The 19889-nt window shown below is 53.4% G+C and overlaps 1 protein-coding gene across 3 annotated transcripts; it reads right to left on the bottom strand.

The window, feature by feature from the left end:
- Positions 1 to 3245: 3245 nt before the first annotated feature.
- On the bottom strand, positions 3246 to 19861 carry MFNG (MFNG O-fucosylpeptide 3-beta-N-acetylglucosaminyltransferase). 3 transcript variants are annotated; one of them, XM_034777144.1, is made up of 9 exons: positions 19260 to 19861; positions 16825 to 17104; positions 9836 to 9884; positions 8668 to 8770; positions 8210 to 8363; positions 6453 to 6538; positions 5834 to 5999; positions 5118 to 5203; positions 3246 to 4705 (listed from the first exon to the last, which is right to left on the bottom strand). In XM_034777144.1, the coding sequence occupies exons 2-9, from the start codon at positions 17023 to 17025 to the stop codon at positions 4645 to 4647; spliced, it is 906 nt and encodes a 301-aa protein (XP_034633035.1). In that variant the 5' UTR covers positions 17026 to 17104; positions 19260 to 19861; the 3' UTR covers positions 3246 to 4644. The 3 variants fall into 3 exon arrangements, with proteins under 3 accessions (XP_034633035.1, XP_034633028.1, XP_034633043.1); XM_034777137.1 differs by lacking the exon at positions 19260 to 19861 and having other exon boundaries at positions 16825 to 18114; XM_034777152.1 differs by lacking the exons at positions 16825 to 17104; positions 19260 to 19861 and adding an exon at positions 13397 to 14027.
- Between the last annotated feature and the right edge of the window lie 28 nt (positions 19862 to 19889).

Genomic DNA, 19889 nt, shown 5'->3' with positions numbered 1-19889 from the left:
CCCAGAGCAAGAGAAGCACCTCATCACTCAAGCACCGCCCGACCTGAGTGAGTGATGGAGACTGTTCTTAACTGCAGGATTGGCCTGACTGTCGGGGGAAACCAGCCTCTCACCCTTTTCCTTCACAGGCTGCATCTCCCTCCCCACACTGAGTCACGTGTCCTCGCTCCTTCCCAATGGGACAGATCCTCAGCTGGCATCAATCAGCAGCTACTAAAGTCAATGAGGCGACACTGATTTTCACAAGCAGAGGATCTGGCCTTATCTCGGTCCCTCATTCTGGCTGTCTCCTCTTCCCCTCCCTTACACTCCTACGCCAGCAGCCCCTTGCCCCTGTTTCTTTATCACCCCATCTTACCGGCCTGCCCCACAAATGAAGCTGACGTTGGGCAGGGGAAGGAGAAAGTTGCTCCTGCTGCTCTTCCCAGCACTATCCAATTTCCCCACTCTGGCTTTCACTCCCAGACCCTTTCTCCATCTCACCCTTACCTTTTTGCATAACCCCAAAGGACACTCTGCCCCAGGGGCCTTCAGCAGCAGATCCTCTTCTCCCTGCCAGCTCTGGTTGTGATTACATGGGGGTCACAGCAGTCTCTCCCTGCCCCACAGGCCCCTGATCAGTCCCGTTTGCAGCAGGTTGCTAACATTTCCAGCAGGAGACAGGCCAGATTCAGATAATCCAAGCACAAAGCGTCCCATTTAATTTTCCTCAAAGCTCGCTGATAACAAATTCTGGCTCCAGGAACAGAAAGCAATGGATGCTGTAATGAGGTGCATTCAGACGAGATGTCTGAATAACTAACTTGGGCTCAGTAAATCCTGGGAAGCAATTTAAACATCAGACATAGGCAAATCACCCCTATTTCTTGGGGTCCATAATTAATCATACACATTTTAAACAGTGGAAGAAATGAGTTTTTAGCTTTCTTGGAATTCAGGCTAGATCAAATTGCACCAGGCAGAAAATTCAACTTGTCAAGGGACAGCAGTTAAGGGGCCCCATCAGCTTAGTCACCACAGGCCTCTCTGAGTTTATTTTACCTGCTATTGTCACAAGTGACACCCTGGGTGATAGTTCCTGAAAAAATAAAGGGGGAACAAATAGTTGTCACTAGTTTTTCCATCTTGTTTCCTTTGTGTATTCGATGGTGCTCTGTGCATAGTTAGTTTCACCATTTCCCCTCTTGGAGTGAAATCTTGGCGCCTGTGAAGTCAGAGGCAAAACTCCCATTGCTGTCAGTAGAACCAGGATTTCACCCTTTGTGGATAGTCAGTTAGGCCCTGATCATGTGAATTGTGCCACAAGGAGCCCCCACTCCAGTCAATGGGGTTCTGCTCAGTCAGTTGCAGGCCTGGGGCCTTAGTCAGTTTCACCTCTTTGGGTGAGTTTCTCACAGCAGCAGGGGAGAGACAAACATCTAATAGAGCTGGTGTGAAAAAATTCCACAAAAACTTTCACATTAGATTGTTCCCAATAAAACGGGATTGTAAAACCCCGACTCAGGGATGGGATAGTTCTTTAACACTGATCAGATTTCAAGTTGCCAGTGTCCCCTTAACCTGGCTTTTTTGTGCTTAAAAAAAAATGCTCTTGGATCCCTTTGTCTGCTTTGAGGAGCCCTTTTCTTTCTAGTACAGCACCGGAGCAGTTACCACAGGCCCTTTTGAAGTTCACTTTAACACAACCCTGCTTTCCTCCACATCCTCCTCTTCTCATTAGTTTGCAGGCTCTTCATGAGAGCCGATGTTCTCCACAGGAGCAGTGCTTGCTGGTATGGCAAGGAAATGTTCCACTGGTTTAAGAAAGTTTGGACTCTCACACCTGCTGAAGGACTTGACCCTTTCAGGGCCCGATTCTCAGCTGGGGTAAATGGAGCTGGGCCAGTTTACACCAGATGAGGCCCTGACCCAGCATTTGCCTCCTATTTCTGCAGCTTGTCTTCCCACAAGACTCAGAGTTTGTTGTTTAGTCGCCCCCTCCCTCATCCCCCCACTGTGTTGTGCTCTGACTGCCTCTGCACCTGCTGTCACTTCTTCAGATATGATTGGCTTTTTTAATCTAAGCACTGAATGCATATGAGGTGAGATCTCAAATGGGTGGGGGGAGGGAATCCAGGCACTGTAGACTCCTCTCTTGGGCGCTAGGCTGGCTTAGGCCAGCCAGAAGCTTTTTCCTGTTCTGGTTAACTTGAAGCCCCAAAACATTCTCTGACCCCGGGAACTTCAAACTCATCCTTAATCTCAACGGATTGCCACACACGTACTCCTGCAGTGTGGGTGACTTCACTTTCAATGGCTTTGATTCCTATGGTTACTGGGCTCCCGTCACTGTGCAAGGAAACCATTATACACCCAAGGAGAGGTAATTGTTATCAGCAAGTCCTTGTTCCTGGTCATCAGAGAGGAGTTTCCAGATGAAAGGGTGCATTTCTTGTGACAGAAAGCAGGACTTGAGAGCCGTCTGCTTCTTCAGAAGTTGATCACTGACTGGAAGAAATAGTTGGATTGGAAAGTGACAAGAGGCCACTGTATTCTTCTAAAAAAATCAAAGCATGCTTTCAATTCTTGAACCCTCTCTGCCCAGGTGGAAACACCTTTGAAACATGTGATTTTTAACCCTTCAATATCCTACACAAGGGTCTGCAGTGCAAGCCAGGACAATTGTAGTTCCTTTGCGGGGGGTTGGGCTGACCGGTTTGCAAAATGGTAAAGACACAGTGGTGCTCTCCGTAGGCCTCTACCACACTGACTGCAATAGATGCAGTTGTATTATCCCGTGTTAAAGATTTCTCTTCCAACCTGTATGACTGTGTAGAGAGATCACACCCGCACTTTCATCTGCATTCTCACAGAACGCCAGACGTCCCCCTTGTACACCACTGGCTTTTGAAAAACACCTTCCCTTGAAAAGGCACCCACTTTACATTTCTTTTATTCAGAGCATCCGTTGCCATTGAAAGTGGTTTCTTTGCTTGTTAGCTTTCCCCCAGTCTGCTCTCTGTACGTAAGCAAAGACAAAACGTAACTGCTATTCATTTCCCATCAATTAGGAGGAACCTTTGGGCAACACAACAAGCCCAGTCCAGGGCAAGAGACATTCCCGCCCCCCAGGATCTGGAAACACTCTGAACAGTCAGCAACCTTGCATGTCCCATCTAAGGTGACCAGATGTCCCAATTTTATAGGGACAGTCCCAATTTTGGGGTCTTTTTCTTATATAGTCTCCTATTACCACCCACCCCATACCGATTTTTCACACTTGCTGTCTGGTCACCCTAGTCCCACCTCTCCCTCTCACTCCGTCTTCCCCTCTCTGCTGCACTGAGCAAGGAGTGAGGAGCCGATGAAGCTGCCCCCTAGTGTCTGGAGGGCTGAAGAGCAGGGGTAATAAGCTATTTGCCCTTCTGCTTTCACTCCATAGTGAATTGGGGTTTTTTTGGCATGGCTCTTAAATCTACCATCTCCAATCTGCTCCTGTGTGCTCCTTCACTATCTCCTCCTCCCTCTTCTACCTCATTCTCCCTTTCTCCCACTTCAAATCCTTCTTTAAGTCTATCCTCTCACATCCCCTCCCGCCAGGTAGAGATTGGAGTCTAATCTCAGAGGACAGGCTGGTCATTAGAAAGAGGGATTATCCCGATCCTCAGTGGAGCAGAGAAAAGGGAGAGTGCTCAGGGAGAGACAGAGAGATATCCCCACTTGAATAATGCACAAACCCACACAAGCCTCCACCCGCCCATCACATGGGAGACTCCTGGAAGAACCCAGCACTCGGGCTCCTGGCCCCCGTCCCCTTCCCAGGACAGTCCCAGTGCGGCGATTCTCTTGGGCTGATCTAGCGCGAAGACGTGATCACACTGTCATTTTATTGAAACAAATGATCAAAGACTTGAGTTTCTGGCGTGAGAATGTAGCCAAACTATCTAAGCAGAGGCTTAGCAAGAGGGCTGGGGCAGGCGGAGCCCTGGCCAGCAGAGGCTCAACAAATGGGAGGACAGAAAAGGCTCTTGTCAAGCATAGGCTCAGTCAGAAAGGGTTTGGGGGCATAAAGGGAGGAAGGGCTCTGCCCAGCAGAGACTGAAGTGAAGGCCAGCCGTACACTCCATTCACACTCGGCCCCACACGGTCAGTGCGGCTCAGGATGCATACAGAGATATGCTCCATCCACGCAGCAGGGGGCACCAGGTCTCCATCTATTCCGGCACAGCCAGCAGTTGTGGCCAAAGTCTGGCTGTTAATAGAGGCATAAGGTTACCTCCCCCACCTTGTCTCTCTAATATCCTGGGACCGACAGGGCTAAAACTACACTGCCTACATTACCAGAGGCATGTCGACTTCCCCTCCCGCCCATCCTCACCCCCCACAAGTGTCCCAGAGCCCATGGGAAATTGGGTTGCATTTGAAATGTCCCACCAACAGCGTAATTCCACATTTTCACCTGGGCGCCTTGCTGTGGATTCTACCTTCTCACCCTGTGCCGTGCTCAGCAAGCACTGACCCACCAAGCTATCGCTAGCTGCAGCATGCGGCCCCAGGGCAGTCACTGCGAAGGAGAGAGGGAGCGCCCAGGGCTCCTTGAGTGCCCCCACACACAACACGAACTGAGGGTCGCTGGCCTGAGTGGGACCCTTTGGGTGTGGGAGCTCAGACAGGCCGCGGGCACCAGGAAGTGTCCGGGTAGAGAAGGCAGTGAAGGGATTGGAACCTGCAGGAGAGAGAAGGAAGGTTAGACGTATGCTGTCACAGCCGAATGAAGAGGCGTGGGAGGAGCGCGTCTCCCTGGTGCCCCATCCCACACCAGATGCTCTCGCTCTGCACTGCAGCTAGTGCTGTACACGTACGCCTCTAGACTCCTAAACTTCACAAGGACGTGAGGACGGTTAGAGGTGAGCCCTGGATCCAGACCCAACCAGCGGCAATGTGGGCCCATCTCCCGCCAGGGCCAAAGCGAATGCCACAAACAACAGGGAAGGCAGGAGTCCAGCTCCAGCTACACAGCTCTGCCAACGCACTTCACTCCTGAGCAGCAACCTGCCCCTGCCCACGCCCTATTCCAACCCTGTTTTCATAGGAGGCTCTGGGAGCAGGCCAGACGAGCCAGAGACTCAGGGACGCACCTGGAGGGGTCATCGTGCTGGGAGAAGGGGCCGGCCAGCTCAACCGTGTTGAGTTTCTTCTCGAAGACACCATAGCTGAGGGTGACCTGCAGGGAAAGACCATGAGAAAGGAAAGGGGGAAGTTAGGGAACAAGGGGGCAGCTTTGGCGGCTCTCAGCTTTTATGTGCCTGGGCTATAGCCGCTCCCATCACCCCCCAGCCGGGACCCACTCTACAAGCTTTGCGTCCCACACCCAACTCCCCACTGCTTCTTCCCTCTGCCCAGGCTGATTTACAGGGCCAGGCTGCAGGCTTTCACCCCCTCCTCACCTCCATTTCCTCCATGTCTCCAGCCCCCATCCCACCTAAGCCTCTCCCCCTTCCTCCATGACATGCAGGGCTATATCGCATGGGCCCCACGGGTGGGCAACAGGCACTTCCCCTGGCTGTGCTGCAGCTCCAGAGGGGAGGGCCCTCCCCCTGCTCTTTGACTGGCAGCAGTTTTACTGGCTAGTTCATTGCCTTTTCATCCTTTGCCCATCATTGCAGAGAAGCGTCTAGGGATGCATTTGTCAGGAAAAGCTCATTGAAATAATGTGCGGTTGATTCAATCAGGGTCACAGTTACCGCCAGAGTGACGTGAGTCATCGCCCGCCTGCTCCACTCCTCTCCCCCCGCCCCTCCAAATCTCTTCTCCAACCTCTCCTTCTCCCTTCTGACTCCCCTTCCCCACTCACCTGCTGCGGGAGCTGGGGCCTGGGGATCAGCTGCAGGTTCTCCAGGTGAGAGTGGAAGAGCGTGTTGGGGAGCAGACGCCCGCCCAGTTTGCACTCCACGATGTAGCCCACGGTGCAGTCGTCCGGGAGGCGGATGAGCTCTGAGGTGCTCAGGAAGTTACTGCCGCTGGAAAAGAATGGGCTGCATTGATTAGTGGGGAAATACAGACATCTAATGAGATCCCCATCTTGGAACGGGATGCGAGATCAGGAGACAGAATCATCCCTGGGTAACGCCACTGACCTCAGAGATCCACGTTGCCCTGGCTGTGAAGAGGCAGGTGGCTGCCCAATTCCGTCTGTTTGCCTGCAAGAACTTATAAACAGATACCCACTGACATGCCAACTCAGCTCAACGTGCATGCAGTGCCCAGCACAGGTGGGGCCTCTAAGAGCGACCACAACACAAATACATGCCCTTACCTACCTGCTCTTGCACACTCACAGCTGGGTAGGCCTGCACTGTGCCCTCTCTTGCACACTCTCACATACATTCACACACACCCCAACTCGTGCATGATCTTCCATGACATTCCCCTGGGTTTCTGATGCTCACATATCTACTGGCTTCATGGCTCACCTGGCCCAAGGTGCCATCTTGACGGCCAGCCTGCGGCTGATGCAGAATCCCGCCCCTCCAGTAGCGAACCAGAAGCGCACGGACCTCTGGGGAGGGAAGAGCAGAGAAAGGGAAGGGGCTGAACAATGGGTGTCACAGCTCCTGTACCTGCAGGTCTCAACACCAAAGCACTGGCCATTAGATACACACACAGACCCAGCTATAACCCACCTTCTGCACCACAACATGGGGTGGCACAGAGGAGAGCCTGGCTTCACGGCATCAGCTGGTCGAAAATGCAGGATAACTATGCTACTACCATAGGACCAGAATTCTACCCTCAGCCCAGTAGCAAAGAGATGGGAGACATGAGGAGTCCAGAGATTAGCTGAACATAGAGGTGGAATTCTCCCCTCACTCAGAGAAGGGGTGGTCCCACTGAAGCAAAGGCGTCCTATTGGTAGAGCAGTATGGGATGAATCTCTTAGCAGATGGGGTTCCCACTGAGGAGCAGCATAGGTGTGACTGCCTCTCTCTCGCTCTCTGGGCTGTGCATTGCTCAGACTGAGCCTGCACATGCTGTTGTGGTTGTGTGACACAGGACCAGAAAGGGTTAAGCAACTTGCAGGCTAATTGACCCAGATTTAACCGTATTAGTAGATAATGTTTCTGGTTTTGTGTGTTTACATAGATATTGCTAGAGGTGAACAACGGAACCAAACAGTTCCTGCTTATCACTGTATTCTGTTAATTCAGAGATCAAAAGGAGATATTAACAGTTAAAGGAGCTGTGACTGGAGTGATATCACTGTCTTGATTTCTCTTTGGAGAAAATAGCAAATCACCTGCAAATGGTGAGAGATGGGCAATTGCCTTATGTTAATCCATGTAGCTAATTACCAGGGATGTTTAGGAAATAGGAGGTTACTTCAAAGACACTATTGTTCACCCAAGAACTGCATGCAGTCAAGAGGCTGCCCTGAAACTGTATAAAGGGCTCTTGGGAGCTGATCCTTTTTATCTCAGATCTGCTTATGCTGCATCGGGGAAGTTTGAGCCAAAAGATTGAGATCTCCAGTTCCATTCCGGGTCACCCTGATACTGAACATTGGATTGAACCTATGGACTAATTCTGAAAGAACTCTGCAATTCTATAGCTCACCGTCTCTACTATGAACCTGACCTAGGGACTCTATTCATGTCCGTATGTATAATGATCTTTTAACCAATATTCTCTCTTTTCTTTTTTTAATACATTTTAGTTTAGTTAATAAGAATTGTCTGTAAGCGTGTATTTGGGTAAAATCTAAGCTATTCATTAACTTGGTGGGAAATGTGTCCAAACCTTTGGGATTGGTAGAACTTTTTCATATGATGAACAAGATTTTCAATAATCCTCATCATATTTGACTTAGCTGTCTGAGTGGGAGCCCAAAGGCTGGGTTGCTTTAAGGGAACTGCATTCTTGGCTTCTGGGTAACCAATAAGATATTATAGAAGCTGTTTTGTTGTGAGCTAAGTATTGGAATAACCACCAGTTTTGGGAATTGTCTGCTCCATTCTTTATAGTTTGCCCTAATTGAGCAATCTCAGCATGGCCTCCCTGGGACTCTGGTCACAGATTGCATGGGACCAGATTGGGTCCAGTGGAGGCCAGGCCCAGAGCCCTCCTCTTTTGGGGGTTTGACAAGACATGTGGTCAAGAATCATCAGCTCCCTTCAGAATCCCCAATGAGCCAATCAGCTGCTTGTCCCCATTGCTGTGGGGCAGGATTTACCGTCTGATTGTTGGGCATTGTTTCGGAGGCGTGGATGGGCCGGTTCAGGCTGGGCTTCCCAATGTAAACATCCTGGGCTGGAGAGTAGGAAGACAAGAGCTTCAAAAGGGCCTGTGGGTTTAGGTAGTTATCATCATCCAAGTGGCAAAACCAGCTGACAACATACAGGGAGACAGACAAGAGGAGGTTAGGTCAGGAGGCTGCTTCTGACTCAGCTTCATGTCACAGGCCTTATTGATAGCGGTCGTGTGCAGCTACACGCTGATGGCCTTGAATCAGCACCTCTGCAAACTAGACCCTTCTTCATCCTTTCCCACTGGAACTCCACTCACAGCCCCCTGAGTCACACCAGCAGCCACCGGTTGGCAGTGACAGCTTCCCATCCCTACCAGCCTGTGGTGGGAAGTTCCCTCCCACGCCCCTGCGCGCAGGTGTGAAGGCCACCCCTGTGTGCTCACCTCAGGCCGCTGGCCAAGAACGCATCAAACTCGGCTGCCATCTTGCAGGAGAGGGCTGGGTGGCTATGCTCTGCGGAGCAGTTTGTGAATACCACATGGTCACCTGCGGGAAAAAGAGACAAAGCTCCTGGTCACTGCACTCTGACCCCACCCCACTCACCTGGCCTGGAACAGGAAAACCCTCCGGCCAGAGAGAGCAGGAATCAATCACCGTGTTAATACAGTCCTGGCCTTCTCACATTCACACCCTGCTCGCCAATGGGGTCCCCACGTCTCTCTGGCCTGTTCCCACCCCACCCTTCTCTCTGGATTCTATCTTCCTATTCATGTAGCTCTTTGCTTCACAACCCTCATGCTGCTCCCCTAATGGAACACCATCCTTGCCTTGGAGGGGACCCTGCTTGGCTGAAAGGGAAAATGCTTGTCTCTGTGGGTTTTCGATCCCAGATTTCTCCCCACACAAGCAAGACACCAGCAGGAATGAGCTTACTCATCACTGATGGTGGCACTTAGTCTGCGCCACATAAATAATCTGTTGAGGTGCTTGTGGGCGCCTCACAAGCATTAATGACCTTCTCAGGAAATCAGGCTAGAGATGTGGCGTTCTCTTCTGGCTGTAGACTCTCTGACAACAGCACTGTGATACAAGGAAGTACCGTCCTCCGCATCCTGCAGATGGGAAACTGGAGCAGCCAAAGGGGAAGTGGCTTGACACAGGAAGCCTGTTGCAGAGGCAGGAACTGAACTGAGCTCTTCCAAGTCCCAGCCCAAGGGCCTTAACAACAGGACCCTCCTACCCACCGGTGTCTGGGATGGAAGACAGCGGTGCCCGACCCCCGTGTTACCACCCAGCTGTTTTTCAGAACAGCTGGAATGCCCGCAGCTTCTCCCTGCACGTGCTGTGCCAATTTCCTGTCTCCCTCCTTTCAAAAGGCAAGCCCATCCCCCCGACTTTTCAGAAGGGAACTAAGCTTAGCTGAGCCTCGTCCCCAGAGTGAATCAGCGTCACTCCTGCTGGGGGCTCTGCGGGGTTCATCCTATCACACAGATCCAGCAGGGCACCCAGTCGTGCGTGGGAGGAGGAGAACCAGCCCTCACTCAGGGCCTGATCCAAAGCTCACTGGAGAGTTGGGGCAGGGGAGCTGCGTGATAGGAAAGGCTGGGTTACCCATTCTCTTCTGCAGGGCTTCGTCTTCTTCGTCAGTAAAGACGTAGGTCTGAGAAAACAGGAGAGAGAGGAGAGGGCGAGGTTACTCCGAGGCCCGGTGCTGGCTCCATTTCTGGCCTCCCAAGCTGTCACGAAGCCTCCCCCCTCCCCATTCCGGCCTGTGCCTTTGACATCCTGCGGCTGCCTCCCGCTAGGCTGAGGGAGGTGGGAGACGCTGCCCCAGCTCCCTGCTCACCCACCTCTCCTGCTTCTCTTGCAGGGGTGGTGCCGTGGTGGGTGGATAAATAATCCTCTTAGAGCCCTGTGCCCTGCTCGCAAAAGGCAGGCACAGATCCTACAGCCCCCTCCTCCTTCAGCCGACACCAGCTGCAGGCCAGAGAGAGATTTCCCCTTGGTTCAGGGGACTGAAGGGTAGGGGCTCAAATCCTGGGCCCTCCTTTGCAAGAGGCAAGGGGAGCTGGGAAATCTGGAGGTTAGCTTCCCCCAGAGCTGGGATCCCCTCCTGTGTTCACACTGGGAAGGTTCCCTGACAGCCAGGGAACCCAGGAGTCCTGGGGTCAAAGTCCCAGCAGTTCTGAATTCAATGGGGCTATGCTGACTGACACCAGCCGAGGACCTGGGCCCTGGAGTCTTGTTTTCTTCAGAAAGACCCCCAGTAGCTGGCCAGTGCAGAAGAGAAGCCTATTCTGAGGGCTTCGTTACAATATGCACCCTTGTTACCTGCAGAGTCTGGGGACCTGTTCTTGAGCAAACTCCCCCCACTCCCCTCTGGCCCTGCCACCTGGTGAACGGAGAACTCAGGCAGCAAGACAAGGGAGGGGAGGCCCAGCTTTGGGGTCTGAATGATGTCAAGCCGCAGACGAAAGCAGCAGCTTTGTGGTCAAAGGAAACATGGGTTAAGAGGGGAACATCTGTTTGTGTGTATAGCAGTTATAGCCCCCTGCTGCTTCCCAGCCCCCACCCCTCGGGTCCATCCACCCCCAGGCCTCCAGCCGCCATTCTGTGACACATCCCCCCGCCCCACGGGCAGGGGGGATCACGGCCAGCTGAGAAAAGCTCCCCTCATGCGGAAAATGTGCTTTCAAGGAACTAAAGGGCCTGAAAGAAAGAGACACAAGCCTTAAACAATCTCCCCACCAGCTGCCCGCAGGCTGGTTAAACACAGCGCCCGGGCTGGGGGCTGGCGGGAGGAGGGGGAGAGTACAAGAGCATTCAGACGGGCACCAGTGCAAACGGCTCTGGCACTGGGCCAAGGGAGCCCACACCCCATGCCCTAGCTACCAGCCCAGGTGCCGCATCCCAGCTCTTGGGCTAGGCGCAGGAGGACGAAGGGGCCAGAACGCCAAAGGCGGGAAGCCAGGTTATGAACATTGGAATGGCAAGCCTGGGGGAAGGGATGTGATGAGGTTGTGCTGACGGGCAGCTGGCACCGGCCGATTCACCGGAGCGACAGTCTCCGAAGCAAGAGGGTGCGCCGGGTGGTGCCAAGAGTACCGGAGGGGAGAGACGCAGGGGAGGGGGATCCCCCCATCGGCAGTGAGGAAAGCTGCCTCCAGCTCAGCACAGGTGAGGGAGCACTGTTTGACGAGGCAGTGGTAGATGGGGGCCACACATCTGTGGGGTGAGGGTAAGGGCAAGACCACTCTCCATCCCCACCCCCAACTCTGCTGTGTCTTTCTAGCAGGACCTGGAAAAGCCACTCCAGTGATGTCAGAGTTCTTCCTGCACTACGCAACTCACCCCCCTCACGCCCATTCATGCAGGTCTCTAGTTAGCAGGGACCCGTCTCCCTCAGCAGGGCTGCCCAGGAGGGCTGGGGCAGGACAGAACCAGGAGGGCCCCCGTTAGAAACCTGGCAGAGGGCATTTGCTCCAGCCCGAAGGTCTGTCTCTCCAGGAGATGCCAGCCTCCATTATCCACACTGAAGGTGTCTGGGGGGGGTTTGCTGGAGCCTCAAACCACATCTCCCTCACCCCCAGCCCCTGCAGGGAACACCCTGCTACTTCCAGACAGGGCCAATTTGGTGCCACTTTTACCAGCTCAGCCAGTGGGAGGGATAAGGTTCCCTTTGGGTTCTCTGGCTAACTGCTGTGTCTGTCTAGGTTCGTACATCCCGCCCGTCGCCGCGGTATCCCAGCACCTATAGCCTGCCCAAGGGGCTTGGGGCCTGGTTTGGCAGACATCAGGGTTAGGGGCAACAGAGCTGGAGTTCAACCACGCAGGGCAGCCCCCCACTCTCAGAGCCCGGGAGCCCCGCTGCTTACCCCGACCCTGCCAGTGCCGGACTGGCTGGAGGCGAGGGGGGAGCGGGCGGAGTCAGCACTGGTGCAGAGGAGCCCAGGGCTGGGGCGGCACTGGGTGCGGGTGGGGTGGGGTTGGGGGAGAGCCCACCGCTGGGGTGGCAGTGGGTGTGGGTGGGGGAGGGCACTGGTGGGGAGGGTGAGAGCCCAGGGCTGGGGTGGGGGGCAGCCAAAAATTTTTTTGCCTGGGGCGGCAAAAAACCTAGAACCAGCCCTGCCTGGACCATATATGCCCACGGCTGGAGAATAAGGACCAGGCTTTGGGCCTGCACAGCCCATGCTGCCAGTGTGTTCATTAGCAGCATTGCAGTAGTGTGTCAGGACTCCCACCTGGGCCCCATCATGCTTGGCACTGTACAGACAGACACAAGGACAGTCCCACCCGAGAGAGCTCATGCTCCAGGGTTTAGACACCCTGCAGCAGGTGAATAACCTGACCGACAGGAGTGAGGGAACAGGCCGGGATCCGGGGGAACTGGAAATGTCAGGGCCAGCATCAGTGTCCACCTCATGAGATTAAATTTAGTCCTTCTCCTGACAGAGCCAGCCCTGAAAATGCAAACCCATCACCAGGGGTGATAGCTTGTCACATATTAGCCCTCAAGACAGGCAGCAAAGTCCAGTGCACAGGGGCACCGGCCTGGGACTCAGGATACCTGGGCTCTATTCCCAGCTCTGCCACTGACCTCCTGAATGAGCTTGGGGAAATCACTTCCCTGCTCCGTGCCTCAGTTTCCCCTCCCATCCTTTGTCTGGGTTGTCTATTTAGGCTATCAGCTCTTGGGACAAGAAATGTGTGTGTGCAGCACCTAGCGCAATGAGGTCTGATCTTGGCTGGGGTCTCTGGGCTCTGCAGTTACTAATAATAAAGATCACAGGTTATCCCAACTCCCGCAAAGCCACCCAGATCTGGCCTTTGGGGCCCCATGGAACAAGGTTGGTCCATTTGGGAGGACCCCAAGCAGATTCTCAGCTCAACGGCAGTGCCACCCAACGTGGCACTGATAACACGGACAGCTGCTGCAAGCGCCCGCCTGTACAGGAGGAGGCTCTGCGGCTTAGCAGCCAGCATGTCCCCAGGCCACAAGACGGGGAAGCTCAGTTAGCACGAGCAGCAACTTGGTTTAGTGGAGTAACTGCAAGACTGAGAGCATGTGATCCCTGCAGGTTAGTCCTAGTTCTGATCCCAACTCCCTCTGTGCTGGTAGCCACATCCCGGCCCCTTCTGCCTTCGTTTCCCCACCAGGCTAACGATACTTGCCTCCCTCATCAGCGTGGGTGTCACGGAGATGAATGAAGGCTGCGGAGTGCTAGCTGGGGGCTCCAATTCCCCACAGTGCACACAAAAGCCTTCATAGGATGGGGCCTGGTGCACTGGGACATCTGGCCCTTGCAAATCAGACAGGCCGGTATTTATTGTGCAAAACTTTCCTGGGGGTAGAAAATTTCAAAAGCAAAGCAGGTTTGGTTTTGCAACATTTCTCTTTTGTTTCCAATGAAAACTGAAAGCTTTTCTGTTACAGTTTTTCCTTTCGCTCCCCTCTCCCCTCGACCACCACCTTTTTCACTGGCATGGTAAAAGGGGAGCAGGGGAGCAAAAGGAGGGGGAAAAGAGGAAAAACTGAAGGTTTTCAGTACAAAAAATCCAACAAACGGCTCTTTTTTAAAACATTTTTTGAAAATTCCTTCCCTTCACCCTGCTCCCTTTTTTTCCAGCCAACTCTACTCGCGAAGCTTTCCTACATGTTGGCAACCACACCAGACCTCAGCACCAACAGTGGCGCTCCCCTTCTGCAGCACGACCCAGGGGGTTGGGCACATATTTCATAGAATCACAGAGCCACAGAAATGTAGGGCTGGAAGTGACCTCAAGAGGTCATCGAGTCCAGCCCTCTGTGCCGAGGCAGGACCAAGTAAACCTAAAGCGTCGCTAACAGGTGTTTGTCTAGTCTGTTCTTAACAACCCCCAGTGATGGGGATTCCACAACCTCCCTTGGAAGCCTGTTCCAGAGCCTAACAACCCGTATAGTCAGCAAGTTTTTCCTAATATCTAACCTAAATCTCCTTTGCTGTAGATTAAATCCATTAATTCTTGTCCTACCTTCAGTGGACCTGGAGAACAATTGATCACCATCCGCTTTATAACAGCCCTTAATATATTGGAAGACTATTATCAAGTCCCCCCTCAGTTTTCTTTTCTCTAAAGTTTTTTTAACCTTTCCTCATAGGTCAGGTTTTCAAAACCTTTTAACATTTTTGTTGCTCTCCTCTGGACTCTCTCCAGTTTGTCCACATCTTTCCTAAAGTGTGACACCCAGAGGCCTCACCAGTGCTGAGTAGAAAAGGACAATTACCTCCTAAGTCTGACATACTGCATCTCTGTTATACACCCCAGAATGACATTAGCCTTTTTTGCAACTGCATCATATTGTTGACTTATATTCAGTTGTGATCCACTGTAACCCCCAGATCCTTTTCTGCAGTACTACCGCCTAGCCAGTTATTACCCATTTTGTGGTTGTGCATTTGATTTTTCCTTCCTAAGTGAGGTACTTTATACTTATCTTTATTGAATTTCATCTTGTTGAATTCAGACCAATTCTTCAATTTGTCCAGGTCCTTTTGAATTTGAATCCTGCCCTCCAAAGTGCTTGCAGCCCCTCCCAGTTTGGTGGCATCTGCAAATTTTATAGATTTCTCAAACACACACACACACACACACACACACACAGAGGTTCAGGTAATTTGGGGTGCTCCAGAGAATCTTCTCACTCCCCTTAATTCTTGGCGTGGCCAGAATGGACAGGCGTTGGTTATGTTTGGGATAGGAAAAATTGTTTTGCAAGCCCACTCAGAAACACCACGGCCGGCTATAATCATGGTGCCCATGTGCCAGCGCTCAGCCCACATCATAGCACGTATATGCCAAGAAGTATGGTATCCGTTAAGAGCCATTAGAGGGTAGGCGATAAGAACACTCAGGGCTTGGAGAAGCACGTCTAGAAGGGGAAGTATGATATTTCAGATGCTAACAAACATAGAGGAAGTGGGTTCAAAATAGGACATGGCTTCCTCTGACAAACCGCAACTGACTAGGTAGTGGAAAGCACCAGACAGTTACAGCTCAGCGTGTGGAAGGGAAAACCGCCCTTACCCAGAATGCCCTGTTCTGTCTCATGTGCTCTTTTCCTCTGTACCCCCACAACCTAGCCTCCTCCTTTAGGCCCCAATTCTGCAACTGGCTGTGCATGGGCAGACCTGTGAGCCCCCACTGACTTCTGTGGGGTTCTGTGCAAAGCCACTTGCAGAATAGGCACCTGCACTTGCAGCACCACGGGGGAAAAAGGGACCCCAAAGCAGGGAAGCAGCAGTCAGAGAGCCCTCCCAGCACCCCTTCAATGATTGTGAGATTAGCAATGGGGCAGCCACTAGGCACTGATTTAGCAGTGGAGTTGGTACCATGGCCTCTACCGACTGACCTGTTTAAACATAGCCCAATGCCTAGAGCCTACAATGAGCCCCGTGGGGGCTTTCCCCAGGCTTTCCCCATTACGGAGGGAGATCCCAGGTAGTAAATGGTGTTTCCCCCCAGCCATTATTAAGTCCGTTCTGGGTCACCAGTGTGCACTGACCTAATGCACCCCAAACCAACTCTCCCACCTGGATGTGAAACTCTCAAGACTCTGCTGGGTGAAGGGGGAAGAACAGTCCAGGCGCCAGTACCAGCACACAGAAACAAGGGCCACACACACAGAGGGGGGCTGAGGAATCGTCACCAAAGCATGTGTGAATGGATTTGGTGCTCCAGCAAGCGAGAGACTGACTGCACTGAGACAGACATGGGGTGTGCAGGCACCATGCATGCACCCACATGCAGCTCCACTGCACCCCTCCTGCTATTCCAGCCCTGGGCCCCACACACTCAAACTCGGCTACATGGCACCTCTGTGCCCTTTACTGGGCTAACCCTGGGTTCTCCTCAGCCAGGGCACTGCATCTTGTTCTCAAGCACCCGTGGCCACTCCAGGCCCAGGCAGTCCTTCCTGGGCAGACACTGCCTAAACCAGATGTGGTTTTGTGAGGTGTACAAACAGTGTGAGACGGGAGGAGGCAGCTAGTCTGAAACCATACAAACTCATTCCACTTGTGAGCAAAGATCAGCAGTTTGAATCAGGCCTCTGAGGGTGAAAGAGCAGCGCACTCAACCCCGCCATGCCCCACACGTTTTAACCCCAGCAGCTGTCACCTATGTGCAGCATTGCACCCCTAGTGTAGCTTGATTTAAAGGAGGATGAACTGCCCCGCTGAGGTTATGCTTAGGTGAGGCTGACGGTTCCTGTCAAATATCACTCCTCTGCCCAACCCTGTGCGAACAGCCAGGATAAACCCCTGTCTCTCTACAGGGCTTTCCCCTGAGCCTGAAGCTGGTTCAGTCCCAGTTAATAGAGCCCTCCACCCAACCAGAGTGAGGTGTCCCTGTCTCTCTGCACAGTGGAATAGACATGATGTCGGAGACGCACTGAATGGGACAGTTGTTCTTAATCCCTTGCAGCATGACCTTTCTTCAGTATAATGAGTCCCTGTGTCCTTATTCCTCCCCACAGGCATTAGATTCCTCCTGTCCCCTACACGCCCACCAAGGAGGCCTGTTACTGTAATGAACCCCTCCATCCCCACCTCCAAACACACCTGCTCTTTTGCCTTGGATATCCAAGTGTCCAGCAGCAGCTCCAGCCTGGTCTGGTGGAACATCTTGGTTGTCTTCACAGCAATGAAAACCTCTCCAAGCTCCAGGCCTCTCCGCACACTGGAGCCCACCTTGGAAGGGCCTGGTGGCTCTTTCAGCTCCTGTCTCCTGCTGCTGTCTCCCAGCACATCCGCTGGGGACATTTTAGCCTGGTGCTCCAGGATATCCGATGTCCCATCACCAACCCCTTGGTAGCGGACCAACTCTTGAGTGCCACGGTGCCTCATGGAGAGGAAAGCCATGGTGACAAGGAGTAGAGCAGCTCCAGAGAGACAGCGGAGGAGATGCCGACGCATCACTGCCAACTTCCAACGCCACGGCAAGAAGCCCAGCAGGCAGAGGGAGCTTCTTCCTCCACACCCCAGGGTCTGTGAGCCCCATGCTGGCCTCATGCCTCCCAAAGGGGAGGACAGACAAGCTGAGGCCCAACTAGGACATGGCCATGAAAAGTGATGGGAGGGGAGCAGAAAGTGGCAGTGAAATTCTTAGAGAGCCAAACACCAAGGCTGAGAGGGACAATTGTCCCTGGGAATGGGGGCAGCCTCCAGGAAAGAGACACAGGGACGAGGAAGACCTGATTTTCCAGCTGGCAGGACAGGTGACAGGCAGACACCTGAAGGCCAGCAAATTACACAGCCAGAGCTGAACTAACCCAGACCCCAGGCTCTTAGCTGCGAGGCTGAGGGTCCTGGGTGGGAGCCTGGTCAGGGTGAAAGGTCAAGGGTCCAGGAGGAGAGTCCATTCCACGCAAGGGGTTGAGGGTCCCAGGTTTCCAGGAGGTGTGATGGGGGAATATCCAGGGGAGTGACTCTGGTTTCCGGTTTGCTGGAGGCAAAGATGCTGACCCAGCATCAAAGGATGCATCAGGACAGGTCCCAGGCTAGAGGCTGATGCAGGCAAGAGGCTGGGGATAGCCAGGTCCGGGGAACGAGCAAGCGAGCTGCCTTCCACCTGCTCTGTCTGTTCAGCTCTCACTGACTCCCTCTAGCTACAGGCACCAGGCTCCGCCCACCCCTTCCTTGGGCACAGGGTAGGCGGGGCCCTTCAGCCTGTGGGGAATCCTGGCTAGCTGTCGCCTCTGCTCACAGCTGCTGCCCTGTGGGCTGCTCCTTGTGTCAGGCCAGGAGAAAGAGCTCATCCTCATGCTAGCTGGGGGCTCACATTCCCCAGAGTGCACACAAAAGACTTCATAGGATGGGGCCTGAAGGAGGAAGTGTCCAGGGACCCGACTCTCATGTCATCAACCTGAGGGGAACATGCTTCTGCCCCCAACTCTCAGGGAGCCTCTCAAAAGTGAGCCAGGCTGTGGGGGGGGGGGATTCACCCCACACTGTGGCCGCTTCGCAGTGGCATTGGGGGCCCCAGCAGGCACAAAGCCAGCATAACACCCCTGCAAAAGGCGACGTGCTGGCAGGGCTGGGGGACGGCTGAGAAGGGGAGGCAGCATGGCCAGGAGTTCTAATGCCCTTGGAACTTAGACTGACCCAGAGGAGCCATTGCAGATGGCGTGCCACTGGAGAATCAGGGGGCACATTGCCTCCCCGGTCAGTCTCTGTGCCAGACTCAGCACCAATGCAGAGAGGAATTCCGCACTAAGGGGCTTTCCCAACCCCCCTTCCCAGCTGCCAGGGCAGCTCCAGGTCCAGTCTCGGGTTCTGTAGGGCCCTAGGCAAAGTGACACAAAGTAGCTAGAACGCCAGCTTAACTGGCTCACTGCCACTCCTTGCCCTGTTGCAAGGGGGATGGATAAGGCATCCCTACACTCCAGCGATCCCCAGCTGTTGGACCTGCCCCTTGGGCCCATGGATAGTTGGGCATAATTTAGAGCAGCCCCAAGGTTTACAGCCATTTGCGCTCTCCCGTTTCATCTGGGGATCTAGCCCTTAGCTTAGATATGTTGCTCACCATGCCATCTAACCCTGCTCAGAGCAAATCGCCTCCACATAGTGCTTAGGCCAATGGTCAGCCATGTACATTACAGCTGCTAATGTTAATTCCCGTGGTGCTGAGCCAGTGTGAGCAGTGGTAGGGAAGTTTTGCAAACCACCCCTAGGGAAGGCTAAAGCTAGTGAAGGACTTGGAAATCCACCCCCAACCCGACTGCACGCGCACTCAGATGCACACTCCAGCAGATCCCCTCCCCTGAGGGCAGGTAGAACGGTTTTTCTAAATGACTCTTTACATTAGGATTGTACAAGGCTTTTACGGCTGGTAATTGGTGCCCACGGCTGCTAATGGCATGCCACCTGTTCCTTAACCCATGACTCATTCCTCTACAGCAGGCAGCGTTACCTCCCAGGTCAGGGAATTCGGGCACCCCCCAGGGAGGGTGCAGGGTGGAACTGAAGCCAGGGAACATTACTGGGTTAATGTTTACCTTGGATTCCTCTCTTCCCCTCCACCACATCTGGAACCAACTGGAGCTGGGCTTGTGGAATGGATCAGCGTAGGCCAATGTGACCTCTGAAACAAACCAGGAGGGAATGGAATGACTCCTGGAAGAAGCCTGGGAGAGAGGGGCAGTACTGTCTAGTGGTTAGAGCAGTGTGGTGTGTGTGGGGGGGGGTCAGGATCTCCAGTGTGCTATTCTGAGCTCTGCCAGACTTGCTTTGTGACCTTATAGAAGTCATCCTTGCCTCTGTTTCCCTGTCTTTAAAATGGGGATAACGCCTACATCTATGGGGTCCTTTCTCATCCACAGCTGCTGCCATATGTCCAGGTGACAGCAGTGGCCCTGATGACAGTTTATGTTCTGCACCTAACAAGAACATCCTCAAAGATCTAGTGTTTCCCTAGCTCTCGTAGAAGGCTCCCTGATGGCTGTATTTGTAGAACCCTTTGAACAGCAGCACGTTCTGTCACGGACTGGTGGGGGCACAGCCATGGCATTCAGAGGTGCACCGTTCTAGTTAGCCAGCCTGGGGATTACTGCAGTGCACGCTCCATGGTGCCTTGCCTTGACACTCCTCAGGAGCCCCAGCAGGGGCAGAAGATCCTGAATCAGTGT

The sequence above is a fragment of the Trachemys scripta genome, chromosome 1 (assembly GCF_013100865.1).
Source record: "Trachemys scripta elegans isolate TJP31775 chromosome 1, CAS_Tse_1.0, whole genome shotgun sequence".
NCBI classification, from domain to species: Eukaryota; Metazoa; Chordata; order Testudines; family Emydidae; genus Trachemys; species Trachemys scripta.
Note: the sequence above shows the minus strand (reverse complement) of the source record. Positions and strands in the feature narration are given on the sequence as shown.

Bases quoted from the DNA above. Each gene is read 5' to 3' on its own strand.
- MFNG (XM_034777137.1), bottom strand. From the start codon at position 17,274: ATGAGGCCAGCATGGGGCTCACAGACCCTGGGGTGTGGAGGAAGAAGC. The intron at 9,885-16,824 runs GTGTGTTTGGAG...CTGTTTTCTCAG, and splicing joins TATCCAAGGCAAAAGAGCAG to ACCTACGTCTTTACTGACGA. The intron at 6,539-8,209 runs GTAAATCCTGCC...TTCCCTCCCCAG, and splicing joins CAATGCCCAACAATCAGACG to AGGTCCGTGCGCTTCTGGTT.